Source organism: Anomaloglossus baeobatrachus, assembly GCF_048569485.1.
Source record: "Anomaloglossus baeobatrachus isolate aAnoBae1 chromosome 5 unlocalized genomic scaffold, aAnoBae1.hap1 SUPER_5_unloc_8, whole genome shotgun sequence".
NCBI classification, from domain to species: domain Eukaryota; kingdom Metazoa; phylum Chordata; class Amphibia; order Anura; family Aromobatidae; genus Anomaloglossus; species Anomaloglossus baeobatrachus.
The window spans coordinates 288191-314400 of NW_027441812.1; the positions used below are offsets into that span (position 1 = coordinate 288191).

The following is a 26210-nucleotide window of genomic DNA, read 5'->3' on the forward strand; positions in this document are numbered from 1 at the left end:
TCCACATTCATCACTGGAATCACTCTCACTACCTTCAGGAGGGACCACAGGATGGGTTGCTTGCGGCGGCCGAAGACTCCTTCGGTGAGATCGGGTGGTTGCATGGGCTTCGGTGCGTTGTGGCGACTGGAATCGGACATTCTGTCCTATAGGTAGCAAATGCTGACGATGATAGGTCTTAACACCCCCCCCGCCTTTCTCAGGCTTCACTCTGTAGACTGGGATGCCATGCAACTTCTCTACCACCACATAAGGTTCTGAACGCCATCGATCAGAAAGCTTGTGTTTTCCATGGAGGCCCAACTGACGGATGAGGACCCTATCTCCAGGTTGCAGGACTTGGTCCCGGACTCTGCGGTCGTAGTACATTTTGTTTCGCCTCCCGGATCGACCAGAGGCCTCATCAGCCAACTTGTAGGCCTCCTTTAATTGTTCCTTCAGCTGTGACACATACTTCAGGTAGTTCTTCCCAGATGAATTGCCAGGGGACACTCCAAAACTAATATCCACAGGTAGTCTGGCTTCCCTTCCAAACATGAGGAAGTAGGGCGAGTACCCTGTTGACTCATTTTTGGTGCAGTTGTAGGCGTGAACTAATTGACTTATGTGTCGACTCCACCTTCCTTTCTGTTTTGAATCCAAAGTGCCCAGCATGTTAAGAAGGGTACGGTTGAATCTTTCAGGCTGAAGGTCTCCTTGCGGATGAAATGGTGTGGTCCTGGACTTCTTGATCCCACAAACCTCACACAACTCCTTAATTAGCCGACTCTCAAAATCTCTCCCTTGGTCAGAATGGATGCGTGCTGGCAGCCCATAATGCACAAAGAATTTCTCCCACAAGGTTTTAGCCACAGTGGTTGCCTTCTGATCTCTAGTGGTGTAAGCTTGAGCATATCTTGTGAAATGATCAGTGACCACTAGAACGTTGCTGACGTTTCCTTCATCAGGCTCAATGGAAAGGAAGTCGATACACACTAAATCAAGGGGGCCATCACTGGTTATGTTGACAAGGGGGGCGGACCGAGAAGGTAAGGTTTTCCTTAGGATACACCGCTTACAAGATTTACAGTATTGTTCAATGTCAGCTTCCATCTTTGGCCAATAGAACCGATCTGCTATGAGGCTGGTGGTCTTTTCCACCCCAAGGTGTCCATGATCATCATGCAGTGCCCTTATGACCATCTCACGGAACTGAGCAGGAAGCACCAACTGGACACGAACTTCTCGATTTTGGCGTTTGACCTCGCGGTGCAGCAATCCATTTTTCACCACCAGAAAGTCTAACTGTCGGGTCAAGAGAACAGACTCTTGTGTCTTCAGAGCATTCCTCTCAGGCTTTTGGCCCCTTTTCACCCACCATCGAACAACTCCCACAGAAGGATCTTCCTGTTGAGCCTTTTCAATCTGGTTTTGAGTCAGTTGAGGCAGGGAGCCGGCATCAGCGTTGGTCAGTTGACAGAACAATAGTGGAAGAGCTTCCTCTGGAGCCCCTAAGAAGGTAGCACAGCCCCCTGATTGAGCAATCCTTCCTTGATGTCGATGACACATAGCTTTCACCTCTGGGGCTGGAACCTCAATCCAGGCTTCTTCTTCTTCATTCACCATCTGCCTGGGCAGGCGGGACAGAGCATCTGCATAGATGTTGATGGCACCAGGTCGGTACTTCAGGCTGAAATCATATATAGCTAGCGCGGCGAGCCATCTATGGCCAGTAGCATCCAGCTTTGCTGTAGTCCTCACATAGGTCAGTGGATTGTTGTCAGTATGAACTTGGAAATGCACTCCATAGAGGTGGTCATGCAGCTTGTCCACCACAGCCCATTTCAAGGCCAAGAACTCCAGTTTATGTGCTGGGTAATTGCGCTCACTCGGAGACAATCCACGACTGATGTAGTAGACTGGCCGCAGGACGCCATAGTGCTCCTGGTATAAGACTGCTCCAAGTCCATCAAAAGAAGCATCCACATGAAGTACGTATGGCTTGTTGGGGTCTGCATAGGCCAGTACAGGTGCCTGGGTCAAGCAGTACTTGAGTTTCTCAAAGGCTTCATCACACTCTGATGTCCATCTCTCTCCGAAAGGCTCATTCACCTTGAAGTAGGTTTTTGTTGCAGGTTTCTTGGAGCGAGCTGTCCCTCGAGGTGGGGGATACCCTTGAGTGAGGGCTGTCAATGGCTTTGCGATCTTGGAATATTGTGGCACAAATCTTCTGTAGTACCCGCTGAAACCTAGAAAAGATCTAAGCTCCCCCAATTTGGTGGGCTTGGGCCACTCCATCACAGCTTCTATTTTGGCTGGATCCGTGGAGATTCCTTCTCGGCTGACAATGTGTCCTACATACTTCACAGATTTCTGGCAGAACAGGCACTTGTCGAGGGATAGTTTTAACCCAGCCTCCTCTAGCCGGTCCAACACCTTAAATAACCTCAGGTTGTGCTCTTCCAAGGTGTGGCCAAATACAATCAGATCATCCAGGTAAACCAGGACCTCACGAAAGTTCATGTCTCCCATCACCTTGTCCATACATCTCTGGAAAGTAGCAGGGGCACCGGTCACTCCTTGCGGCATCCGTTGAAACTCATAGAAACCGATAGGGCAAATGAAAGCAGTCTTCTCCTGATCCTCCTTGCTCATGGATATCTGGTAATATCCACTCCGAAGATCTAACACAGAAAACCACTGGCTTCCCTGCAGGCAATCTAAAGCTTCGTCAATCTTGGGCACAGTATACTGATCAGGCACAGTGCGTTTGTTCAGGGTGCGATAATCCACACACATCCTAATAGCTCCATTCTTCTTCCGAGCAATCACTATCGGAGATGCGTATGGGCTGTTGGACTCTATTATGACTCCAGTGTCCAGTAAACCCCGTAAATGCTTTCGAACATCCTCCACATCGGCGGGAGCTAATCGTCGGGATCTTTCTCGAAATGGCTTCTCATCAATCAGCCGGATGTGATGCTCCACTCCTCTTGCAAGGCCCAGGTCCCAATCACCCAATGAGAAGGTTCCGGCACGCTTCATCATACCAATTATCACTGACTGCTTTTCCTCCTTCTTCAGATCACTACCTTCAAAACAGAGGTCAAAATGTTCAGGACGTAGTTCCTTCCTTTCCTCTTCCTCTTTCTTCTCATAAGCAGCCAAACAGACAGGATGGATTGTGAGGGCCTGCGAGTATCTATTACCTCCAATTTCGCGACACCACTGAGCAAGAGTACGGAATAGGTTGGCATTTGTCCCTACTATGGCAGGCACTGTTTCCCGGTCTTCATCAGTGTCTGGACAGACTAATGCAATGATGGGAACCTCTCTTTCCACCCCAGCTATAGTCTCTGGGAATCGTAGTGTGACAGCCACGTATCCTTTGTAGGGGTAACTGTTTTCACTCAAACCCCAGACTACAAGTCCAGATAGGGGTTGCAAGGGCACGTCTGGCAAGTATTTTCTGTACCACTTCTCAAAAATGATGGACACTTGTGAACCACTATCCAGTAATACAGTGCATGGCTGCCCATTGATACAGGCCGGTACATGTGGTGCTGGTCCTACGAGACCTTTAGGAAATTGCTCTGACTGGACAGGGTTAGATGGAGCAGTAGAATATACCTCTGATTTTGAAGGGGGGCCAGTATAGGACTCTACTGGCCCCCTTTCCCGTTTCCCGTCTTCCCCTTCTTGTTAGGTGGGGGGTCCCGAGATCTCTTCAAATTCCACCTCTTCGGACACTGGCGAGCCATATGATGGGTGCTCCCACAGACAAAACATTCTTCTGGCTTTGTATCTTCTACCAGACTGTGGTCATCACTTGCCACTTGCAAAGGCGGTCTTTGACTCTTGACAGCTGTCTCAACAATTTGCTTTAGCTGGTCAACCTTCAGAGCCTGGGCAGCTAGAAGTTGGGCCAGCTGTTCCCCTTGCCTCTCAATGACCTTCAAGAACTCTCCCTCTCGATGGCTGGATTCAAGATGTACAGGGGCAGCAGCCACTCGCTGGGTCACTTGTTCTCTGGCGGCCAGGAGAGCTTCCTCTTGTCTGACTTCTTTAAGCAACTGATGGAAAGAACGGGGAATCTGCCCTTTGTCGCAACACCTCAGTCGTTGAGCAATGGGATCGTGAGTCAGAGCTCCTCGGAGCACTTGTTCTAAACGACACTGATCAACTTGTTCGGGCCTAAGTCCCCCCTTGGATACGACCCTATGCACCAATTTGTCCAATCGATAAAGATAATCTGACATCTTCTCACCAGAGTTTTGATAGGTGGTGCGGAGTTGATAAAGGAGATCAGTGGCATCCTCTGGGGATCCAAAAGCATCTTCAAGAGCAGTCATGTAATCTTTAGAAGTTGTCTCTGACTGACTTCTCCAAGCAGCCTGCACCACTTCCATAGCAGGCCCCTTCAGACTCTCCACAGTTCTCTGCTTCTTCACTGCATCAGTACACTGCCATTCTTCCAGATATTGCAGAGTAACATCCCTCCACGTGTCATACACTTCTTCACCAGCTGGGACAGGAGTGACACCCGAGAAGGTTCTCAGACGACGGTAGGCCCCTTCAGGTTGTAATTTTGTAAACTGGGTGACTAACTTCTCCATGGCTGCCACTACCACGTCAACCATCATGGTTGTTTCTTCAGATTTGTCCCGAGTAGGAGTGGAAGGTAGACATCGACTAGATCTCCTAGGCTGTGAACTTGCACCCGAAGATGATGTCCCTGCTTCGGACCTCACAGGCCAGGTGATCTTCCAATGTGGTCCATGTTTTAATGGCACAGCTATGACAGATGGAAAGTACCCTTTATCTAGTGTCCCCTCAGTAGTGATTAGAGCTGCTGATAATGGACTCCCTTCATCAGTCCTTCTGTCAACCACTCTGGGATGGACAACTCCATGAACTTGGTTCACAATCTTCAGTTCTTCTTCATCCGGTACCTTGGAGAGTTCACCGCATACTGCAAAACTGTGTTCTTCAAGTATACTTCTTTCCCCACACCATGTGGACACCTGTGCTTCAGTTAAAGCCTCCATGTCAGCGATACCTGTCTTGATCGATCTCAGCAGTGCCTCCACTGTAACACCCCTTTAATTTGCCGCTGGGGCAGGGTGTTCGGTAGTTCTCACCTTGATATGACGCAGTGCCTCCACCCGAATCTTGCTAGGAGCTCTAGTGGAATGCAGAAGGGTCTTTGTCTTCTGCTAGGGGTCGACTCGGGAAACCCCTACCCACGCTCCGTACACACTCACAATAACTGAGGTTAGAAATCTTAACAAGTTTATTTGCAGGAGGATGACAATGGTAATTGCAGGGAAAAAAGCAAATAACAGTGAAACGACAGGTATTGTTATGCAGTATTCTACAAAAATGCAGGAGGGGCTCTTTGTAATAGACCTGAAGGTTAGGGGTAATGCTTCCTCTTTAACCTACACCACACACTCTGCTGACTACTTACAATCTACCAACTAACAGCTGCAGCCTCACAATTGACACAGTCCCAAATTGGGGCCCCAGTTGCCGCGGATGTCGGCGCGCTTGCAGTACGTTGGTGCACTTAAAGTAATGAAGGCAGTATTTCCCCAGGGCTGGTCCTATACAAACTCCCAGTTAGTGCAGTCAAAAGTCCTCTCTAGCAAGGCCTTGTAATTTGCTCCAGCACACTTCTCAAACTGTAGAACTACAAGTCACAGCAATGTCCTACTCACTTCTGTCTGCAGCAGGTCTGTTCTCTCAGACTATTCCACACTGGGGCGTCTGGATTCAATGTCTGGGAGGGAGTTGGTACAGCAGGCAAAATCCTTCTTCGGCGTGGTAAACCTGGAAGGCCGCAGCTACTGCTAATGGTGCCTCCTGTCACTTTCTTAGACGGTCTCTCCTCACACAGAGTTGCAGCTTCCCGCCTCCAAGATGACTCAGCTTCCTTCCACCCCTCCGTCCTGTTTCCTCCTCCCCCAGATTTGCAAGGCACTTTGGGAATTGTAGTATTCTCCAGTTCAACCAAAGAAGCAGCATCTGTAGAGGTGAATGTGGGTGGAACACTATAGATCGCTCCCAAAGCAGGTGTCACATATATATATATATATATCACACTGCATTAATGAGTATTGGTATATACTGTATACAGTACTGACCAAAAGTTTGGACACACCTTCTCATTCAAAGAGTTTTCTTTATTCTCATAACTTTGAAAATTGTAGATTCACATTGAAGGCATCACAACTATGAATTAACACGTGGAATGAAATACCAAAAAAAGTGTGAAACAACTGAAAATGTCTTATATTCTAGGTTCTTCAGAGTAGCCACCTTTTGCTTTGATTACTGCTTTGCACACTCTTGGCATTCTCTTGATGAGTTTCAAGAGGTAGTCACCAGAAATGGTCTTCCAGTAGTTTTTAAGGAGTTCCCAAAGATGCTTAGCACTTGTTGGCCATTTTACCTTCACTCTGCAGTCCAGCTCACCCCAAACCATCTCGATTGGGTTCAGGTCTGGTGGCTGTTGAGGCCAGGTCATCTCGCGTAGCACCCCATCACTCGCCTTCTTAGTCAAATAGCCCTTACACAGCCTGGTTGTGTGTTTGGGCTCGTCCTGTTGAAAAATAAATGATGGTCCAACTAAACGCAAACCGGATGGAATAGCATGCCGCTGCAAGATGCTGTGGTAGCCATGCTGGTTCAGTATGCCTTAAAATTTGAATAAATCCCCAACAGTGTCAGCAGCAAAGCACCCCCACACCATCACACCTCCTCCTCCCTGCTTCACGGTGGGAACCAGGCATGTAGAGTCCATCGGTTCACCTTTTCTGCGTCGCACAAAGACACGGTGGTTGTATCCAAAGATCTCAAATTTTGACTCATCAGACCAAGCAAAAAAAGCAGCGGTCATCACCCGGGAGTAGGCTCGCGTCAAAGAGGACATCCACGGAAGCTGCCAGGCTATTATCACCCAGTTGGCCTGGGTACGGGAACAGCGGCAGGGGCGGCGGATGCAGGCAGAGGCCAGAGACCTGCAGCTCGCTACCTATCGCGCCCGGGGCCTGATGTACCAGGGTGTTGTGGAACTTTTTAGCATCAAAAAGGGGATAGGGTTTAATTGCGGAGCCCGGCCTGAAGGAGGGAGTGTTCATTTCCCGCCGGGATGTGAGACCCCATCTCCCCAAAGGACACCCTGACCGGGATCCACATGTTGGTGACAAGGTTGCCTACACCCGGCATTATGGAAAGCTGTGCTGGTATGCCCTTGATGTGGAGGTTCTTGCAGAAAAGCCATCCCCCCGCTCCCACTATAGCACCCACTTCAGTTTCCACTGCAGCACCAGTCCCTAAGCTGCCACCAGGAGGCAATGCAGGAGCACGGGACCAGTGCACACAGACCCTAAGTGCTGATCCCAGGAGGCCAAGTGAACCTGATGGCCCCTTTCCAACCCCCTGGTAGCCATGACCTGCTATGCTACCAGTTTCTTATTGTTGACTGTTCCAGTTAATGGTGTGGGCTCAAAAGTTTAAAAATATAAATGTGATTTAAAACTGCCGTTTTGAATTATTGACTATTTTTGAAACATGGACACTAGAGAAAGTTTACCAGTTTTTATATTTTTGATAAAAATGGACCCAGGCTGCAGGACTGGAAGCAGCCAACACAAACTCTTGTGATTGTAAATAGTTGCACCAGTAGTGCACCACCAGAGTACGCCCTACCAGTGGACCCTAATGGACACCACCACCAGGAGAGGGCGGGTGCAGGAAAGGTCTGTGGCAGAGGTGGTCGAGACCTGGTCACCAGTGCAACTGGTGACCTGCCTCCTTACAGGGTTCTGGGACCAGGACCTTGGGGTGGTGGGTGAAGAGAGGGGTGCTCCAGTTGTTGCAACAGTTAAAGATTGATCCTCTTCTGCGTGGGAAGACCTGTTTATGTTTACTTGTTGAAAATAAAAAGTGTAAACAGTTTCACTTGCAGCCCAAGGACGTGCTGGAATTAACCAAGGGGGAATATAGCGCCCCTGAAGCCCTCAGTGTGCTACAAGGTTCTGCATCTCCACAAGGATGTGGGGCCTACCCCCTTAGGTACCCGGAGATCCAGTGGCGGTAACACCAAAAACCCAGGTAATCTCAGTTTTCACCAACAATCCCCCATATAATGGTACTAGCTAGGGTCGGACCAATGGATGGCCGCCTAGAGGTGGAGCCAGTGCAGTCCACTAGTTGACCAGGTGGGAGGTGTGGACTGAGGACAGAGAAGTCAGAACACAGAAAGATGAGAGTCTGGAGAGAGTCTGAAGGGAGACAGTAGTCAGACAGAGTCTGCAGTGAAAGGGAGCAGACAAGTGACAGAGTGAGAGGAGATGTCCTGACTTGGGTTAACGGTGACCTGGTACCCAGGAGAGTGGTTGCTGATGGAGTACTCCCAGAACTACTCACCGATGGGGTACAGGACCCTAGGACAGGAAAAAGCTCCAAGCCGACCTGTTAACACCTGCACAGCAAGGGGACCATCAAGGACCTTGCTGACTCTAAGAATCCAAAGACTCAGTAACAAAGGGAGAACCAGGGACTGGACCAATGACTCCATCCCCACAGGGTTGACGCTACCGTCAGGCGGACAGAAGTGGACAAACCATCGGACGGGGACCCCGAGTTGCTCTCCACCGCAAGGACCCATTTACCAGAGACAAGTGCAGGGGACGAAGATACCAGAGAACCAAACTGGCACTGGAATGAAGGGGACGTGGATGTGAAACTAGCCGGCCTCGGGCAACCAGTTATTACCAGCCAGCAGTGAGTAAAACCAGTTGCACTGAACTTTGGTGTGGACTCCCTTCTTCTAGTACCCGTCACATCACTTACCCTCTGGGGCCCGGCCCTGCTTGCGGAGGGCCTACCATCCAGGCTGCAAATAACATCAGCCCAAGTAATGACATTCTGCAGCGGCGGCTCTATACCTATGGCTGCAATACCGCAAGTGGGGTCACATATGAACACTAACCTAATCCCTTGTAAATACATCCCCATTACAAAATGGGCCCAGGGCACGGAACCGGGCAATGGCAACCACCGTGACATTCTCCTGATATACACTGCCAGAAACCGAGTACCCCATATCCCTGGGCGCGACAATGCCACACATCTAGGTCAATCAATGTGTGGATGAAGGATCATCACATGAAAACCCTGTAATGGCCAGCTCAATCTCCAGACCTGAACCCCATTGAAAACCTTTAGAATGTAATCAAGAGGAAGATGGATAGTTACAAGCCATGAAACAAAGAAGAACTGCTTAAATTTTTGCACCAGGAGTGTCATAAGGTCACCCAAAAGTAGTGGTGAAAAGCATTCCAAGATGTAGGAAAGCTGTGATTTAAAAATCATGTTTATTCCACAAAATATTGATTTCTGAACTTTTCCTGGGGTAAAACATTATTAGTATTGTTGTTTCTAAATGATTATGAACTTATTTTCTTTGCATTATTTGAGGTCTGAAAGTAATGCATTATTTGTTATTTTGACCATTTCTCATTTTCAGAAAATAAATACAAAATGTTTTGCTTAGAAATTCGGAGACGTTGTTAGTAGTTTATAGAATAAAAAAATTACATTTTACTCAAAAAATAAACCTATAAAGAGAAAAATCCGAAAAACTGACAATTTTGCAGTGGTCTCTTAATTTTTGTCTGAGCTGTATGTCCAAAGCTGATTCCTATCGATCCATTTCCACAGGTAGGTCATTTACCATTCATGATTATATAAACTGCAGCACTCCGCATGTAGTGTATTTGGCGACATGGATTGCGTGCCAGCTCCAATATATTGGATTCACTATTTGCAAACTTAAAATCCATATATCAGAGTATGTGAATGGTGCAAAATGCGACCTCGAAACAAATTTTCACGGGGTATGTTATGACAGGACAGGGGCACGTTAGGCCGGCCCTCACACTAGAGACCCTGTGTTGTCCATTATCTTGGAGGTAGGCTTGATGGTAGCCAGGTCCAAGCCCCCAGCGTGACCCTGACTCCTGTCCAGGCCCTGATCTAACTCCCCCCTCTCCCACACCATTGGGGCGTCCCAGAAAACACAAAGACAAAACCCCACAAAATGACACGGACAAGGGAGAACGTAAACTCTTACCCACTGCACGCAAAACACATAGGAGACACAATATGTGTATCGGGGAACAATGAAAACAGGGAGGAAGTAACGCAGAACAGGGAAACGCTCACACCACCACACCACCATTACCAGGATAACCACCAGAACTCGGATAGCTGGAGCTTATGCTGAAGCTATCATCTGCACATACAGTAAGAAAGCCATGCTATAAATAGGGAGGAGGCAGCTGCACATGGCAATTAGCAACCAGAGCTCCTAGTTCCTGCTCACCAGTCTGCAGGGATTAACCCCTGCAGAGCTGAATATCAGTGAACCTGAACAAGCCGACGCCTGACTGACTGAACAATACAGAAGCCTCAGCTGTTTGTCAGGCTCTGTGGTGTGAACAGAATCCGACAACACTGTGCACACAGGTGTGTGCAGACCCAAACATTGCATGACACAAATGTTCTTTATCCGGTGTTTCCAGACATTTTTTAGAAATACATGGTCGTGATACAAAAAATATGCAAGTTTATGGTATTGATAAAATTAATGGACTGAATCGTGGGGGTGATTAGGTAACACAATTAAGTAAGTGCACATGAGATCCACTGGATTTCTCATATGGAAAGTAGATTTCCCTCAGGTTTATATGATAAATCTGATTTCTTCTATTATTATTAGCAGCTGGTGAATTACATATACAGCTGTGTGATTAAGCTCTAATACCTGAGGGATAACAATATCATATCCCATAGTGGCTCTAGTTGTAGGATTTATGTTATATACAGTAAAATATGCTTTTATTATATATCACCATTGGTTATATGTATATACCTCAATACTCATTATGCAGTGTGATATTTATATACACCAATATTCGTTATGCCGTGTGATATGTATAGATGTAGGAGCCTGGGGTCGAGGAGTTAACCTGTCTCTTCGCCGGGCCGGTGATGCACATCCTCTGCGTCGTCACGGAGTGGCCTGGCCCGGTTCCGTGACCCCGAGGCATACAGGAAGGAGGGTGGAGGAGGAGGGAAGGCAGAACGGGACGGGTAGTGGATGATGGGGGTGACGGTGAGGAAAGTCTTTAGATCGTGACGCCACCTGTGGTACGCGGCCAGGTAGGCGGCCGCTGCTTCAGGGTCTCTCACCGAGGCAGATGTTGGGTGCAGCCGGGATGGTATCGCTCCTCACAGGCAGAGTGGGCCCTGGGAGGATGGCAGGGGCACGGTAGTCCCTGGGAGCGCTGGAGCGCAGGGCGACGGAAATTAGAGTCAGATTCAATAGGTGCGAGTTCCAGGTCTTTATTTACTGGTTCAAAGCCGCACCCCGGGTAGTGGGCTTTGCCGTGATAAAGCTCCGGTCAATCTCAGGCAGGTTAGAGAAAGGTCCCGTATGGCAGTCTGTGGGCCCTTCCTCCATGTGCGCTGTGTCAGTTCCTGTAGCATGAAGCACCTTGCGGACCCCCTTGGTTGTTTAAGTGTCCCAGCTCTGTCGCAGGTGAAACGGATCCTCGCTGTGGAGTCCGACTGGATCTAGACCCCAGACCCTATGTATCACTATTCCTCAAGCTATGTGTGTAATGGTCAGGAAGACATGGAATCCTCCCGTCCTGAAGATTTGGTTGCCAACGTGAAGTTTTCAATGTGTTTCCTGTCTGTCTTATTCTGTGTTTCCATCATATTCCTGCCCCTTTCTTCCCCGGGGGATTATAGATTAGATCTCATGAGCAGAATAGTAAGGCAAGAGACTCCAGCATCTCCATATTCAGGGGTAATCCAGAGGTTAGGAATAGCTTAAGGTCACCTAGCGTGAGGGACAGTATAGGAGCACTTTGTCCCTCATTCTCCTGCAATCATATTCCGACAACAGTACAGATTATTTACTGTAGTACATTCCAGAGAACTGGTGCTAGGAATGGGAGATCCGAATTAACGAAGATGTAACAGATGTCAAAATTGGCCAACAGATTAAAAATACATTTTTTCCTAATTTAATTTCTGATGTTATGGTTTAAAAAAATAAATTAACTTTCACTTTCATTAAAAAATAATAACATTGTGTTTATTTTTAGCAGATTACTGTATTGGGAGTTCAGATGGAAATCTAATATCTTCAGAATTTTTAACAGATGATGAAATTATCACACATGATACAGATGAAGAGCATGCTGTTGATCTAGATAAACCTCCAGTCCTTCCTCAGAAAGCTTTATCATCTGATATTTTCAAACAAGTCCAAAATTCCGATTTATTACAGAATTGTAAGCAAAATAAAAGTTACAGAAGGGATATGGAACATGAAACGGCTCCTACAAGGGAGAAACCATTTTCATGTTCAAAATGTAAGAAATGTTTTACCAGGAAATCAAATCTTGCAGATCATCAAGAAGTTCACACACACACGAAAAGCCGTTTTCTTGCCCCGAATGTGAAAAATGTTTTGCTCGAAAATCAAATCTTGTTGACCATCAAAAATATCACACAGGGGAGAAGCCATTTTTATGTCAAGAATGTGGGAAATGTTTTATTCAGAGATCACATCTTGTTAGACATCAGAAAAATCACACAGGGGAGAAGCCATTTTCATGTTTAGAGTGTGGGAAACATTTTATTCAGAAATCAGATCTTGTTGAGCATCAAAGAATTCACACAGGGGAGAAGCCATTTTCATGTTCAGAATGTGGGAAATGTTTTATTCAGAGATCATATCTTGTTAGACATCATAAAAAACACACAGGGGAGAAGCCATTTTCATGCTCAGAGTGTGGGAAATGTTTTTTTGGAAATCAGATCTTGTTGAGCATCAAAAAATTCACACAGGGGAGAAATCATTTTCATGTTCAGAATGTGTGAAATGTTTTATTCAGAAATCACATCTTGTTTCGCATCAGAAAAATCACACAGGGGAGAAGCCATTTTCATGTTCAGAGTGTGGGAAATGTTTTAACTGGAAATCAGAATTTGTTGTGCATCAAAGATCTCACACAGGGGAGAAGCCATTTCCATGTTAAGAATGTATGTGGGAAATGTTTTATTCATAAATCGGCTCTTGTTAGGCATGAAAGATCTCATAGAAGCCATTTTCATGCCTGGAATGTGGCAAATGTTTTACTAGGAAATCAACTTTTGTTGATCATGGGAAAACTTCACACAGGGGATAAACCATTTTTCTGTTCTGAATGTGGAAAATGTTATTTTCAGAAATCAGATCTTGTTAAACAGCTGAAGAAGCCGCACAGGGAAGAAAACTTTTTCATGTTGTGAATATTTGAAATGTTTAACTGGTAAATCAAGTCTTGCCGACCATCAGAAAACCAACAGAGCGGATCAGCCATTCTTGCTTTCAGAATTTGCCAAATATTTTTTATCATTAATCAGGTCCTGTTGTCAGATGAGTCACATCGGAGAAACCATCATAGTATCATAGTATCATAGTTTTTAAGGTTGAAGGGAGACTCTAAGTCCATCTAGTTCAACCCGTAGCCTAACATGTTGATCCAGAGGAAGGCAAAAAAAAACCCAATGTGGCAAACAAGTTCCAATGGGGAAAAAATTTCCTTCCTGACTCCACATCCGGCAATCAGACTAGTTCCCTGGATCAATACCCTGTCATAAAATCTAATATACATAACTGGTAATATTAAATTTTTCAAGAAAGGCATCCAGGCTCTGCTTAAATGTTAGTAGAGAATCACTCATTACAACATCATGCGGCAGAGAGTTCCATAGTCTCACTGCTCGTACAGTAAAGAATCCTCATCTGTGATTATGATTAAACCTTCTTTCCTCAAGACGTAGCAGATGCCCCCGTGTTCCAGTCACAGGCCTAGGTGTAAAAAGATCTTTGGAAAGGTCTCTGTACTGTCCCCTCATATATTTATACATTGTCATTAGATCCCCCCTAAGCCTTCGTTTTTCCAAACTAAATAACCCCAAGTTTAATAACCTGTCTTGGTATTGCAGCCCACCCATTCCTCTAATAATCTTGGTCGCTCTTCTCTGCACCCTCTCCAGTTCAGCTATGTCCTTCTTATATATCGGTGACCAGAATTGTACACAGTATTCTAAGTGCGGTCGCACTAGTGACTTGTACAGAGGTAGAACTATATTTTTTTCATGAACACTTATACCTCTTTTAATACATCCCATTATTTTATTAGCCCTGGCAGCAGCTGCCTGACACTGTCCACTAAAGTGAAGTTTACCATCCACCCATACACCCAAGTCTTTTTCTGTGTCTGTTTTACCCAGTGTTCTACAATTAAGTACATAATCATAAATGTTATTTCCTCTACCAAGTACATGACCTTACATTTATCTACATTAAACTTCAATTGCCACTTCCCTCCAATTTACATAAATCTCCCTGTAATATAAAATTATCCTCCTCTGTATTGATTACCCTGCAGAGTTTAGTATCATCTGCAAATATTGAAATTCTACTCCGCATGCCCCCAACAAGGTCATTTATAAATATGCTGAAAAGAAGCGGGCCCAATACTGACCCCTGTGGTACTCCACTATGAACTGAGACCCAGTCCGAGTACTTTAATAACCACCCTTTGTTTCCTGATGAACCGTAATTCAAAGGGTTTTATCCAAAAATCAGCTTCAATTGCTCAAGTAAGAATTGGTGAGGGAAAGAACCATTTTCTTTCTTTTTAAACTTATCGTATTTTTCGGACCATAAGACACACCTAGGATTTGAAGGAAGAAAATAGGGAAAAAGATTGAAGCATGAAATATGACCATGAGGCACTGTTATGGGGAGATCTGCTGCTGACACGGTTACAGGGGTAATATCCACGAATCTCTAGCGGAATGTGTTTGATGACTTTTTCTTTAAATAGTGCTTATCATAAATCTGAGGCTGTCTTTTTTATTTACTAAAGCAGTGGAGAGCTACAGATTAGTGAATTTTCTAAGTATAATCTAGTACCAAAACTTTTGGAGGTGTCCCTAATGTTACCCTAAAGGAACGTCCAGATTGTGAGATCCCACAACCCTCAGCGATCACTCTGACAGTGGAAGAGTGAGCTCTATGACCCCAGCTCTGCGGCATCCTTCTTAAGCAGTTCAGTAAAACCTTAAAAAAAGTATATAACAGCGCTCGATTAGTTGAGAGAGGAATGTCTCGTGCTTAGAGCAGCTGCAAATATTTGTGAGATTTCGCTCTACACACTGAGATCCCACAAAATGTAAATTCAGGCTTGACTTTACTAGTAAGTTTGGTATTTTGAGAGCCTTTAGAAATATTTGTAAATGTTTTTATACTGAATTATATAATGTAGCGGGGTGGGGGTCCCCCAGGACGACAAAGAGGCAGTGACCCAAAACAGTCCGATCCAAACAGCTTTATTGTCCTCGCTGTACAGGTAAAGTCATCCGGAACACAGCCGGGTTACTCACAGTCCATACGATTCCCCCTCACACAGGCACTGCTTGGCGTAGGAGACGGTCTTACTATACCCCGTTTTGCTATTCCTGGGGTTCCACAGACCTGTGTTATAGTTCCACACAGGCCTGAACTCTCCTCAGCTTCCTGCTCTGCAGCTTACAAAGCAACTCTGCCCCACCCAGGCCTTTACAAAGAGCTTTTAAATGAGAACTGTGGCCATGAGCCACCTGCATAACCGGGCCTGGAGGCTAGTGGACTGACCACTATGTAGAGCTCTAATATGTTTCTGTACGCATTCTGGGAGATACGTACCGTCCGTCACATATGAATGGCCCCACTATCTCACATAACCCCCCCTCCGTTCAAACCCGAGGGGATGAACGGACGCTCCTAAACAGGCCGCCCGAGACAGGGCATCGGCATTGCCCTGGGATGAACTGGCCCGATGTTCCAACTGAAATTCTGAAAGGGACAGGAACCAGCGGGTGACCCGGGCATTCCGTTCCTTCACATTTTTCATCCATACGAGGGGCGCGTGGTCTGTCACCAACCGAAACTGTCGCCCGAGCAAATAATAGCGCAGGGACTCCAAGGCCCATTTAATAGCCAAGCACTCCTTCTACACTACGCTATAATTCTTCTCCGCCGGGGTAAGTTTCTGGCTCAAATAGGTAACCGGATGCTCGGTTCCGTTCACCTCTTGCGAGAGTACGGCACCCAGACCCACCTCGGAGGCATCCGTTTGTACAAGAAAGGTGTTACCGAAATCGGGGCTAATGAGGACCGGTTGTCCACACAAGGCAGTCTTCATTGACTGAAACGCTTCCTCAGCCTGAGGGGTCCAGCGTACCATGGTCGCCTTCTTACCCTTCAACAGATCGGTCAAAGCCGCCGTTCTCCCGGCAAAGTCCGGTATAAACCGCCGGTAATACCCGACAATGCCGAGGAACGCTCTCACCTGTTTAGTGGACACTGGTCTGGGCCACTTTTGGATGGCCTCAATGTTATTTACTTGTGGTTTGATCACCCCACGGCCAATCACGTACCCCAAATACCGGGCTTCCTCCTGACCGATTGCACATTTTCTTGGGTTTGCTGTCAACCCTGCCGCCCGCAGGGAGTTAACGACGGCCTGGACCTGGGACAAGTGGGTCTGCCAATCGGTACTGAAGATGATGATGTTATTTAGATAGGCGGATGCGTACTTCTGATGGGGTTCCAACACTATGTCCATCAGTCTTTGGAAAGTAGCCGGGGCTCCATGTAAACCGAAAGGCAAAACAACATAGTGGTAGAGCCCCTCTGGTGTAATAAAGGCCGTTTTTTCCTTGGCTGACTCTGTCAGCGGCACCTGCCAATAGCCTTTGGTAAGGTCAAGCGTCGTGAAATATTGAGCCTTTCCCAACCGTTCAATAAGTTCGTCCACCCGGGGCATAGGGTAAAGGTTGAACTTGGAAACCTCATTCAATCTCCTGAAATCATTGCAGAAACGTAGCGACCCGTCGGGTTTTAGAATCAGCACAATGGGACTAGCCCAGTCACTCTTTGATTCCTCGATCACCCCTAGGGTAAGCATCTGTTTCACCTCTGCTGCAATGGCTTGTCTCCGGGCCTCGGGCACCCGGTATGGTTTCATACGCACCTTTACCCGAGGCTCAGTGACAATGTCATGTTGGATAACCGAAGTACGGCCAGGTAACTCGGAAAACACATCCGAGTTCTGCTGTACTAACTTCCGAACTTCACGACGCTACGGTTTAGTGAGCGTGGCGCCTAGGTGTACCCCCCCTTCGGTTCCCAGGATGGGCGGCACTACAGGATCCCCACAGAGCCCCACCGGTGTTACTCCCGTAACCATACAGTCACGGTCTTTCCAGGCTTTAAGCAAGTTAACATGATACAATTGTTCCGGCTTCCTCCTCCCCGGCTGGTATATTCGGTAGTTCACCTCCCCCACCTTTTCCCGAACCTCATACGGCCCCTGCCATTTGGCCAACAGTTTACTCTCGGCAGTGGGCACCAAAACCAAGACCCGATCCCCTACATTAAAAGATCTGACGGTGGCTCGTGTGTTATAAGTGCGCCTTTGTGCCCCTTGTGCCCTTGTTAAATGTTCTTTTACAATAGGCAAAACCGCTGCGATGCGGTCCTGCATTAGAGCCACATGTTCAATCACATTTTTATATGGGGTGGGCTCCTGTTCCCATGTTTCCTTGGCTACGTCCAGCAAGCCCCTAGGGTGCCTGCCATTAAGCAACTCGAATGGTGAAAAACCCGTGGATGCCTGCGGCACCTCTCGGAGCGCAAACATAAGATAGGGCAACAGCATGTCCCAGTCCCTCCCGTCCTTGGCAACCACTTTTTTAAGCATGGACTTAAGGGTTTTGTTGCACCGCTCGACCAGCCCATCGGTTTGCGGATGATACACCGATGTGCGCAGGTGCTTTATTTTCAACAGTTTACATAATTCTTTTGTCACGTTGGACATAAATGGAGTCCCCTGGTCAGTAAGGATCTCCTTTGGTAGCCCAAGACGACAAAACATGGCAAATAATTCCCGAGCAATAAGCTTAGCGGAGGTATAGCGCAGCGGAATGGCCTCTGGATAGCGTGTGGCGTAATCCACAACCACCAAAATGTGTTGGTGACCACATGCGGATTTTACCAGGGGCCCTACCAGATCCATTGCAATCCGTTCAAAAGGTTCATCTATAATTGGAAGAGGCACCACTGGACTCCGGAAACTCGCAATGGGCGAGGTCAGCTGGCAGTCCGGGCAGGATTCACAGAATTTCCGTACATCTGCGTACACTCCCGGCCAAAAGAACCTCTGTAAAATACGCTCTTGTGTCTTGGTAACCCCTAAGTGTCCCCCCAGGGGGTGTGTGTGAGCTATGTTAAGCACTGCCTGACGGTGGGATTGGGGCACTACCAGTTGTTCTACTATCTCTTCCCTGATTTTGTCTATTCGGTAGAGTAAATCATTATAAACCGCCATGCGGGGAAAGACAACTTCTGCCCCTGGTTGTTGAGCCACCCCATTCACCTCTTTTACATTCCCCCATGCCTGGGAGAGGGTAGGATCCCTCAGCTGTGCCGTCCCGAAGACCTCCCGGGACGTTTCCAGCTCCGGGGTCGCTACGGTCTCTTCACTTTCTCCTGCCAACACTTCTAGGGGACCCCTGTCAGGTCCACCCCCTGTCCCAAGGTCGGCGATCCCTACAGCAGGTGTCCCCGACTCAGGATCATCGGGTTCTGCACCCAGACCCATTTTTGCCTGGGAAAAAGTACTATTTCTCTCCCACAGGTACCAAAACAATGGAAAATCCCTTCCCATCACTACCCCGTATGGTAGGGTTTTCACCACTCCTACTACATGCGTCACATCTCCGCACGGAGTGGAGAGGCATACCTCTGCTGTTGGATATTTGCGGAGCTCACCATGTATACACACAATCCCAACCTCCCTCTCCGTGGACTCCGACCACGAAATCAGCGACCCATGAACGAGGGTCACGATACTGCCCGAGTCCAAAAGGGCCTCTGCCCGATGTCCATTTACATACACATGACAGAGAGGAGGTTCAAGAATAGGGCGCGCAGCATACACCGTATTAGCATACATAGACATTCGGCGTGTGTACCCACAATCCATGGACTCCGTAATCAAAGGGCAATAAGCGGCGATATGGCCTGGCCCTTGACATCTCCAGCACTTCATAGCGGTGGCCCCACCAGTTTTTGTTACCATTCTTGGGGGGACTAGTCTTTTGCCACTCTCAGTGCGGGTTGCCCCCTCGGTATGGGCTTGGTTTTTGTTGTTCGCCAGCGCCGTACGTGTCTCTCGGCCAGGGTCTTGTGGCCGCCGAGCCTGACGCAGTGGGGCAGAGTCTCGTATAAAGTCCTGTGTGGCGGTATATCGCTCAACTAGACTCACCACCTGATCCAGGTTACCCGGGTCTCTTTGCCCCACCCAACGTTGTACAGCGACTGGCAGAGTCCGCACCAACCGGTCGACCACCACCCTTTCCACCATCTGGGCTGGAGACAACACCTCCGGCTGTAACCACTTTTTAACCAGTTGTAGTAAGTCATATGCCTGAGACCTGGCTGGACAGGTCTCCACATAGGCCGATGAAAACACTCACTGAGCCCTCACATAGGTATTGACCCCCAGACGTGCAAGGATCTCACCTTTTAGTTTCTTGTAGTCCAGGGCATCCTCCCGGCTGAGGTCAAAGTAGGCTTTCTGGGCGTCCCCTATCAGGAACGGAGCCACCACTTCCACCCACTGGTCTGCCGGCAGTTTTTCCTGCTCCGCTGTGCGCTCAAAAACCGTAAGGAAAACCTCCGGGCTTAGTTTCCGCAGGGCAGAGCGAACCCTGTCCCGGGGTACCCGTCGGTCTGAGGCAGTTGCTGCCGGTGTCTCCCGCAGGGCCGCAATCTGCTGCTGTAGCAATGCATTCGCCTCTTGTTGTTGTCGCTGGGTCTCCTGATGCTGCCGCTGGGATTCTTGATGCTGCCGCTGGGATTCCTGGTGCTGCTGCTGGAACAGACCCAATTGCTCCTGTTGCTTCTGCTGAGTTAGCACCAACTGCCGCAAAAGCTCCTCCATGTTGTCAGCGGGTTTATACTGTAGCGTAGCAGGCTTGATTATTGACATGCAGCGGTGGGGTATGCCTCAATTCTGTATGCCCGCATTCTCCACCATAATGTAGCGGGGTGGGGGTCCCCCAGGACGACAAAGAGGCAGTGACTCAAAACAGTCCGATCCAAACAGCTTTATTGTCCTCGCTGTACAGTTAAAGTCATCCGGAACACAGCCGGGTTACTCACAGTCCATACGATTCCCCGTCACACAGGCACTGCTTGGCGTAGGAGACGGTCTTACTATACCCCGTTTTGCTATTCCCGGGGGTCCACAGACCTGTGTTATAGTTCCACACAGGCCTGAACTCTCCTCAGCTTCTTGCTCTGCAGCTTACAAAGCAACTCTGCCCCACCCAGGCCTTTACAAAGAGCTTTTAAATGAGAACTGTGGCCATGAGCCACCTGCATAACCCGGCCTGGAGGTTAGTGGACTGACCACTATGTAGGGCTCTAATATGTTTCTGTACGCATTCTGGGAGATACGGACCGTCCGTCACATATGAATGGCCCCACTATATCACAATATAGATAATTCACTAATCTCAGTTTGCCCACTGCTTTATTTACTAAAAAGCGCAGCCCCAGATTGGAGATAGGAACTATTAAGTATATCACATTGTATATAATTGCATTTCAAAACTTGTTGTTTTGTTAATAAATGCTTGTAAAATGTATATTCTTCATGCCTGTCTTTCTCTATTGTTTAGATGTGTTGATTTTGACTCAGAACCTCTGGAGTTGAGCTGTAGACATTTCACACAAAAATAGTGAGGGGATATCGCAGAGGTGTCATGGCCGGCGGACAATCCGGTGGCAGTGAGTGTTAGCAATTCCCACAGATTGGCAGCATGTGTTGTTATCTGACAGTTTTCTGTTTCTGCAGCTGTGGGCTTTGTGACCCTGAGAAACTCAGTTTTTCCTCTGAGTTGCCAGCCTCTGACTTCGTTTATAAAGCTCACCCTTGGGTGCTTTGTGTGTGGTTTATAGTTGTACCTGGCTGTGATCTGCAGTGGTTGTCTCCTCTTGTTGTTCCAGAGACTTCTATGAAAATTCATCCTAACATAAGTGTTTGACATTTGCTATCTACCTGGGCTCAGGTGGTAGCATTTGTGTTTCCGCTGTATTGTTTCCTTTTGTCTCCCTTAGCATTAGTGGCGTTGATGAAGAGCTCATATCTACCATCCTTACTTTGATCCCAGATCAGGGTTTGCCTATGGTGAGGTATTCCTGCTCGGCGATAGGTGCAGAACCTGTATAGGGTTAGTGAGGGCAGTGACGGTGAGCTGCAAGTTATTGTCAGGGGTCACCACTTCCCCTTTTCCCTAGTGATAGGGCATTATTTTCCCCTGCCCTTTGTATTGCATTATACGGCCAGTATAGTTTCTATACCCGGCCAGGACAGGGAAGAATTGAATCACACTATGCATCCTAGATATGAACAAGTTGTTAAGACACTCTGGTCTTAATTCATCAAAGCTTTTATGCCAAAAAAAATTGTCACACAAGCTTTGAAAAGTGTCAAAAATTTGGATCAATTCAGAGTTGTGCCAAATTTTGTTGGCTTTTGTCATTTTCACTCCAAAATTGGCAGAGTTTGGGTAGGACAGGGGCGTGACAGCACAGCGCCTTTGATTTATGACGAGCTGTGGTGTTCCCTATGCTAGAAATCTCACTCCAGTCCCTGTTGGGAGTAATATTTCTTGCATGATACAAGGAGGCACATGCCACTCATCAAACGCTTGAGATTCATGAAGAGGCATTCACCACTTCATGAATCAAGAGTGGCCCCTGCGAAAATTAGGCCATTTATGTTATAAAAATGATCCCTTTAGAAAGGATAATTGTTGTTATAAAAAATCCAAAAGAATTTTATGTCTGATATCCAAGTGGTTATTTTTTTTTATGGGGCTAACCACAAATAGAGATGGACCCGTTCAAGTTTGGGTTCGGCTTTTTGAGCTAGACTTTAGGTAATGAATAAGAACTTACGACACTGCGTCATGTCGAAACGCGTTGGATGAACTGTGCCTTGTGGATGCTGTCTATCCATTTTTAAAGCGATGAAAATAAAGGAAAGTTTTTAATTCATCTGCCTGTGATCCGCTGGATTTTCGTTACTTTGTAGACTTTAGGTAAAGTTCAGTTCGGGATCCGGACTTGATTTGAACCCTAATGGAAGTCACTGATTGGGCAGTTTGGGTCTCCGCCCACATGCAACCGGCCATAAACAGAGCATTTCTGGGGAAGGGAGGGCGGAGTTTTTTTCTTGTACACAATATATCCTATAACAATGTTTTTTACCCCCCGTGAAAGCAATTCAAACACTGTACTTTACTGAGCACCGGGCATACCCAAACACACCGATGTTAGGTCGAGTGGTTATGATACAAAAAGCACCCCAACTCCGAACTCACACACTGATTTTTTTTTTATAAAGTCTGTGTTCAGTACGAACTTTACCCGTTCGGGTTCACTCATCTCTCCCCATAAACCTTTATTATAGTGTAGAAGAGTCAAGAACTAAAAAGGGTCTATCCCTTGATGAAGAACAAGTAACATTTATGATACCTATGTTGAGTTTGGTAAATTTATTGGGAATTTGTCACTAAATGTTTACCACTTAATTAAAAATCAGAATAATATAAAGGGACTCTGATTTCAATGATGTGTGTTATTTACTGGTCTGCTTGCTGTAGTTTTGATAAAATCACTGTATTACCACTAGGGGATTATCACTAAAGAACTAGTAAACCTGCTGCCATGTACCCTCCATCTCCATAAGCTCTGTATAACCCCGCCTTCACCCCTGATTGGCAGCTTCCTGTCTATGCTCATACGCTATGCCAATCAGTGATGTGGGCGGGGTTATACACAGCAGTATTTCAAGAACTGATAGATCTTCAGCAGGTAAAACTAATTATTATAAAACACTTCAACAAGCAGCCAAGTAAGTGCCACATCACTGGAAATGGAGTCGATTGTGCTAAAATACTCACTTTGTCCCACAAATACAATGGATACATTTTCCTTATTCATGGACCTTCACACACTCATATGTAAATTAACCCTTAAATTTCACAATAAATAAGGATAATCCCACGACACAAAAACATTTGATACAGGATGTCAGGAACAGTGCTCTGCTGCCCCCAATTGTCAGGACATTTACGCAATTAATTGACCAAAAATTAATGGATGAGGCCATGTCTGTTTCCACTAGTAGGCCAATTATTGAAAAGCTCACAGTGAAGGTATAGTATATATACAATCGTTTCTATCTCTGGAATATATCTATACATCAGAACAGTCACTGCCAACTCCACAATAATGAATAGAACTACTACTAGCTACCACCACCAATAGCTCGACTGGACATACGTTACAGGTAGGTTTGTTCCTCTTAATCTATAAACCACATCCCAAAGCTATATGCTATTAAATGTTATATATTTGTTCTGAAAAGTAGGCAGTGTTCATAAAAATGTACAACAGATATTACAAAGGGGAAAAAAACAATAGAGCATATACAATTACATAAGATAAAAGGGAATAACAAAAGAAAATTATTGAATCTGGGTCAGATATAGCTTCAGACTTCTGGAGGGAAGGACTCCAATGGAACATAGAACAATCCTACACAGCAATGTTCCTTTCATTGAACAAGGATTATAATTAGCATTACCGTTCTATTAGCACAAGTTACACCCACATACTTCCTCTCTGGTGACTCATAACAGGGCTGGACTTACGATATCTTCGCCCCTGGAAGTCCCAGGCGGGAGATAATCTCGTCATCTTTCCAATCACAATTTTATCTGTTCATAGATAGGAGACATTGCATAGATATTTTCACCTATGTGACCAATATCCATTGGGCGGGACCCAGGCTGTCAATGATTCAGATATATGATATGCATTCTCCACTTTATCACAAATTCGAAAATATGACTTTCCTATCTATTATATTGATGCAGTTCATAAAACCTCAATTCATATTTTCTTTAAGGGGAAACAAGGGATTTGAATTTCTCTGCTATTTTTCTGTTGAATTGCTGCTCTTATCTCTACCGGTCATAAATCTGTCCTTTTCTGTATTCTTGTGCATTCAAGCTGAGATTGGCCTCACATATGCTATAGAATTCTCTTTAATTACCTGTTTCCAAAGGAGGGGGTCAGCTTCATAGGGGTCTTGTTGAGTCTTTATGGATTTTATAATTTTTATATGAAACAGGACTACATATTGACATTGTTTCCAAAATGAAGCTTTTATCCCCTTACATGCCAAGGTCATTGTTTGAATACGTTCCTCTACTTGCTGCTTGAAGAGTGCAATAAAATCAGACATTTTACACTCCCATCTACAGAAAATAATCTAAATAAAAAAGAAAATGTTGCCCTAAAATCATTATGCAATGATTCAGATACAGATATACTAACTCTAATCAGCCGACAAGGGGCATGGAATAGTCATCCAAAACAGGAATGACTGTTACAGTCCCCGAAGGACAGTAGGCGTCTGGGAGTGGACCCACTGGGCCGTACACCGGACTCCCCTAGAGGAGCTAACCTGTAAGGAACCCCTATACAGGGACTGTCAGGTGCAGCCCCACAGGGCCTAAATGAATGACTGACAGGACCAGTGGAGGTCGGCTCTTATGGGCTGGATAAGTCTCTCAATATCTGGTGCTGATGTGTACAGATATGGCAGCACAAAGGTTGTAACTCTGACTTGTTGGTGTGACGCCCTGGGCAAGCCAGGGGTCACAGGTCACAACACCACACACACCCTACACCCCAGTTAGGAACATCTAAGCTAACAAAATCCTTGTTGCCTTCCTCCAGGGGCTGATGTCCACACCAGGGGGTGGGCCAGGCGGTTGGCTCCGCCCACCGAGGAGTTCACAGCCCTGGAGGCGGGAAAAGACAGGCAGTCAAGTTAGGAGAAGTTAGAGGAAGTGGAAGGAGGTGAAGTAGTAGAGGAGCTAGTGAGCAGATAGGCTCTGGAGGAGCTAAGTGAAGTGGAGAAAGTGACAGTGAAGCCTGAAGTGGTCCGGCTGTGTGCCTGGACGGTATCAGCAAGGTCAGCAACGGCAGTGACAGTCTAGAGGGGGACTGCTCGGAGGTTGCTGGAAGGACCACGGACGGGTGGTGACCCGGCGGTCTGGAGCAGTATACGAAGATCAGTCAGCACCAGGGCACAGGCCTTTCGGATCCCGGCAAGGCTAGGAGTCGCCATAATTTGCCAAATCCGTCAGTGAAGGGGACTTCTGTCTCCTAACAACCAAGTCCCGATTGAAGACAAAAGTCCAACCGTAACGGAGAGACACCGCCACCGCCAGGGCACCAGTCTCTCAGGGCCAGTGTCTGCGGGCAAAGTAGGGCTCCTCCGGCCCAGCTTGAAGCCGGGGAGCGGGTTACCGGTGGGAACCCATCGCAACCATTATCAATATAGGTGCAGGACAGAGGGACCGTCACCGTCACCTACTGGGGAAAGCAAGTGCAGCCGTCCGTGGGAACAGTCTTTCCAGCCGTGTGTTTTACCGAGAACTGTGTCAACGTCTCAGGCTGAGTGAGTACCACAGTGCCGCAAGGCACAGCGCTGCCCCCGCGTCCCTGCGCCCACCAAGCCCTGCATCACCCACCTCATCACTGGGCCCCGGGATCACCAACCCCTACCCACGGAGGGGCAACACAACAACTGGCTGCTCCATACCATCCTTCCCGGGATCCCCATACAGAGCAGCGGTGGTGTCCACAAATCACCACAACCGTGGGATTGGCACATTGGCACGTATGTATGGCATGTGAGGCCGTATGGCACATTTTATAAAAATAGTTTAGTGTAGGACTGCCCCAAATGAGATTTGCCGTGACGTGGTAGGGTAGCTCAAGAAATTGCAATTTTTTGCCAAAAATCTCAAAATTTTTATAATAAGTACAGTTTGGAATTTTTAGTGCTGAAGTGCACATTTAGTGCTGGCTTTTTGTTTTTTCTTCATTGAATTGGTCGGTGGCTGACCCCCACCTTGCTATGCACCCCAATTTGGGATGTATTCCACCTGTCTAGATT

General features: G+C 46.9%; 2 protein-coding genes across 2 annotated transcripts in view; one reads left to right on the forward strand and one right to left on the reverse strand.

Moving 5' to 3' along the window:
- The window catches only part of LOC142259328 (uncharacterized), a 402688-nt gene that overhangs the window by 220732 nt on the left and 155746 nt on the right, over positions 1-26210 (reverse strand).
- Positions 1-26210, forward strand: part of LOC142259326 (uncharacterized) — a 185278-nt gene that overhangs the window by 141314 nt on the left and 17754 nt on the right. Inside the window, exon 10 of the mRNA XM_075331793.1 lies at positions 12577-12865. Coding sequence (XP_075187908.1) covers positions 12577-12865 — 289 coding nt within the window. The remainder of the gene's footprint in view (positions 1-12576; positions 12866-26210) is intronic.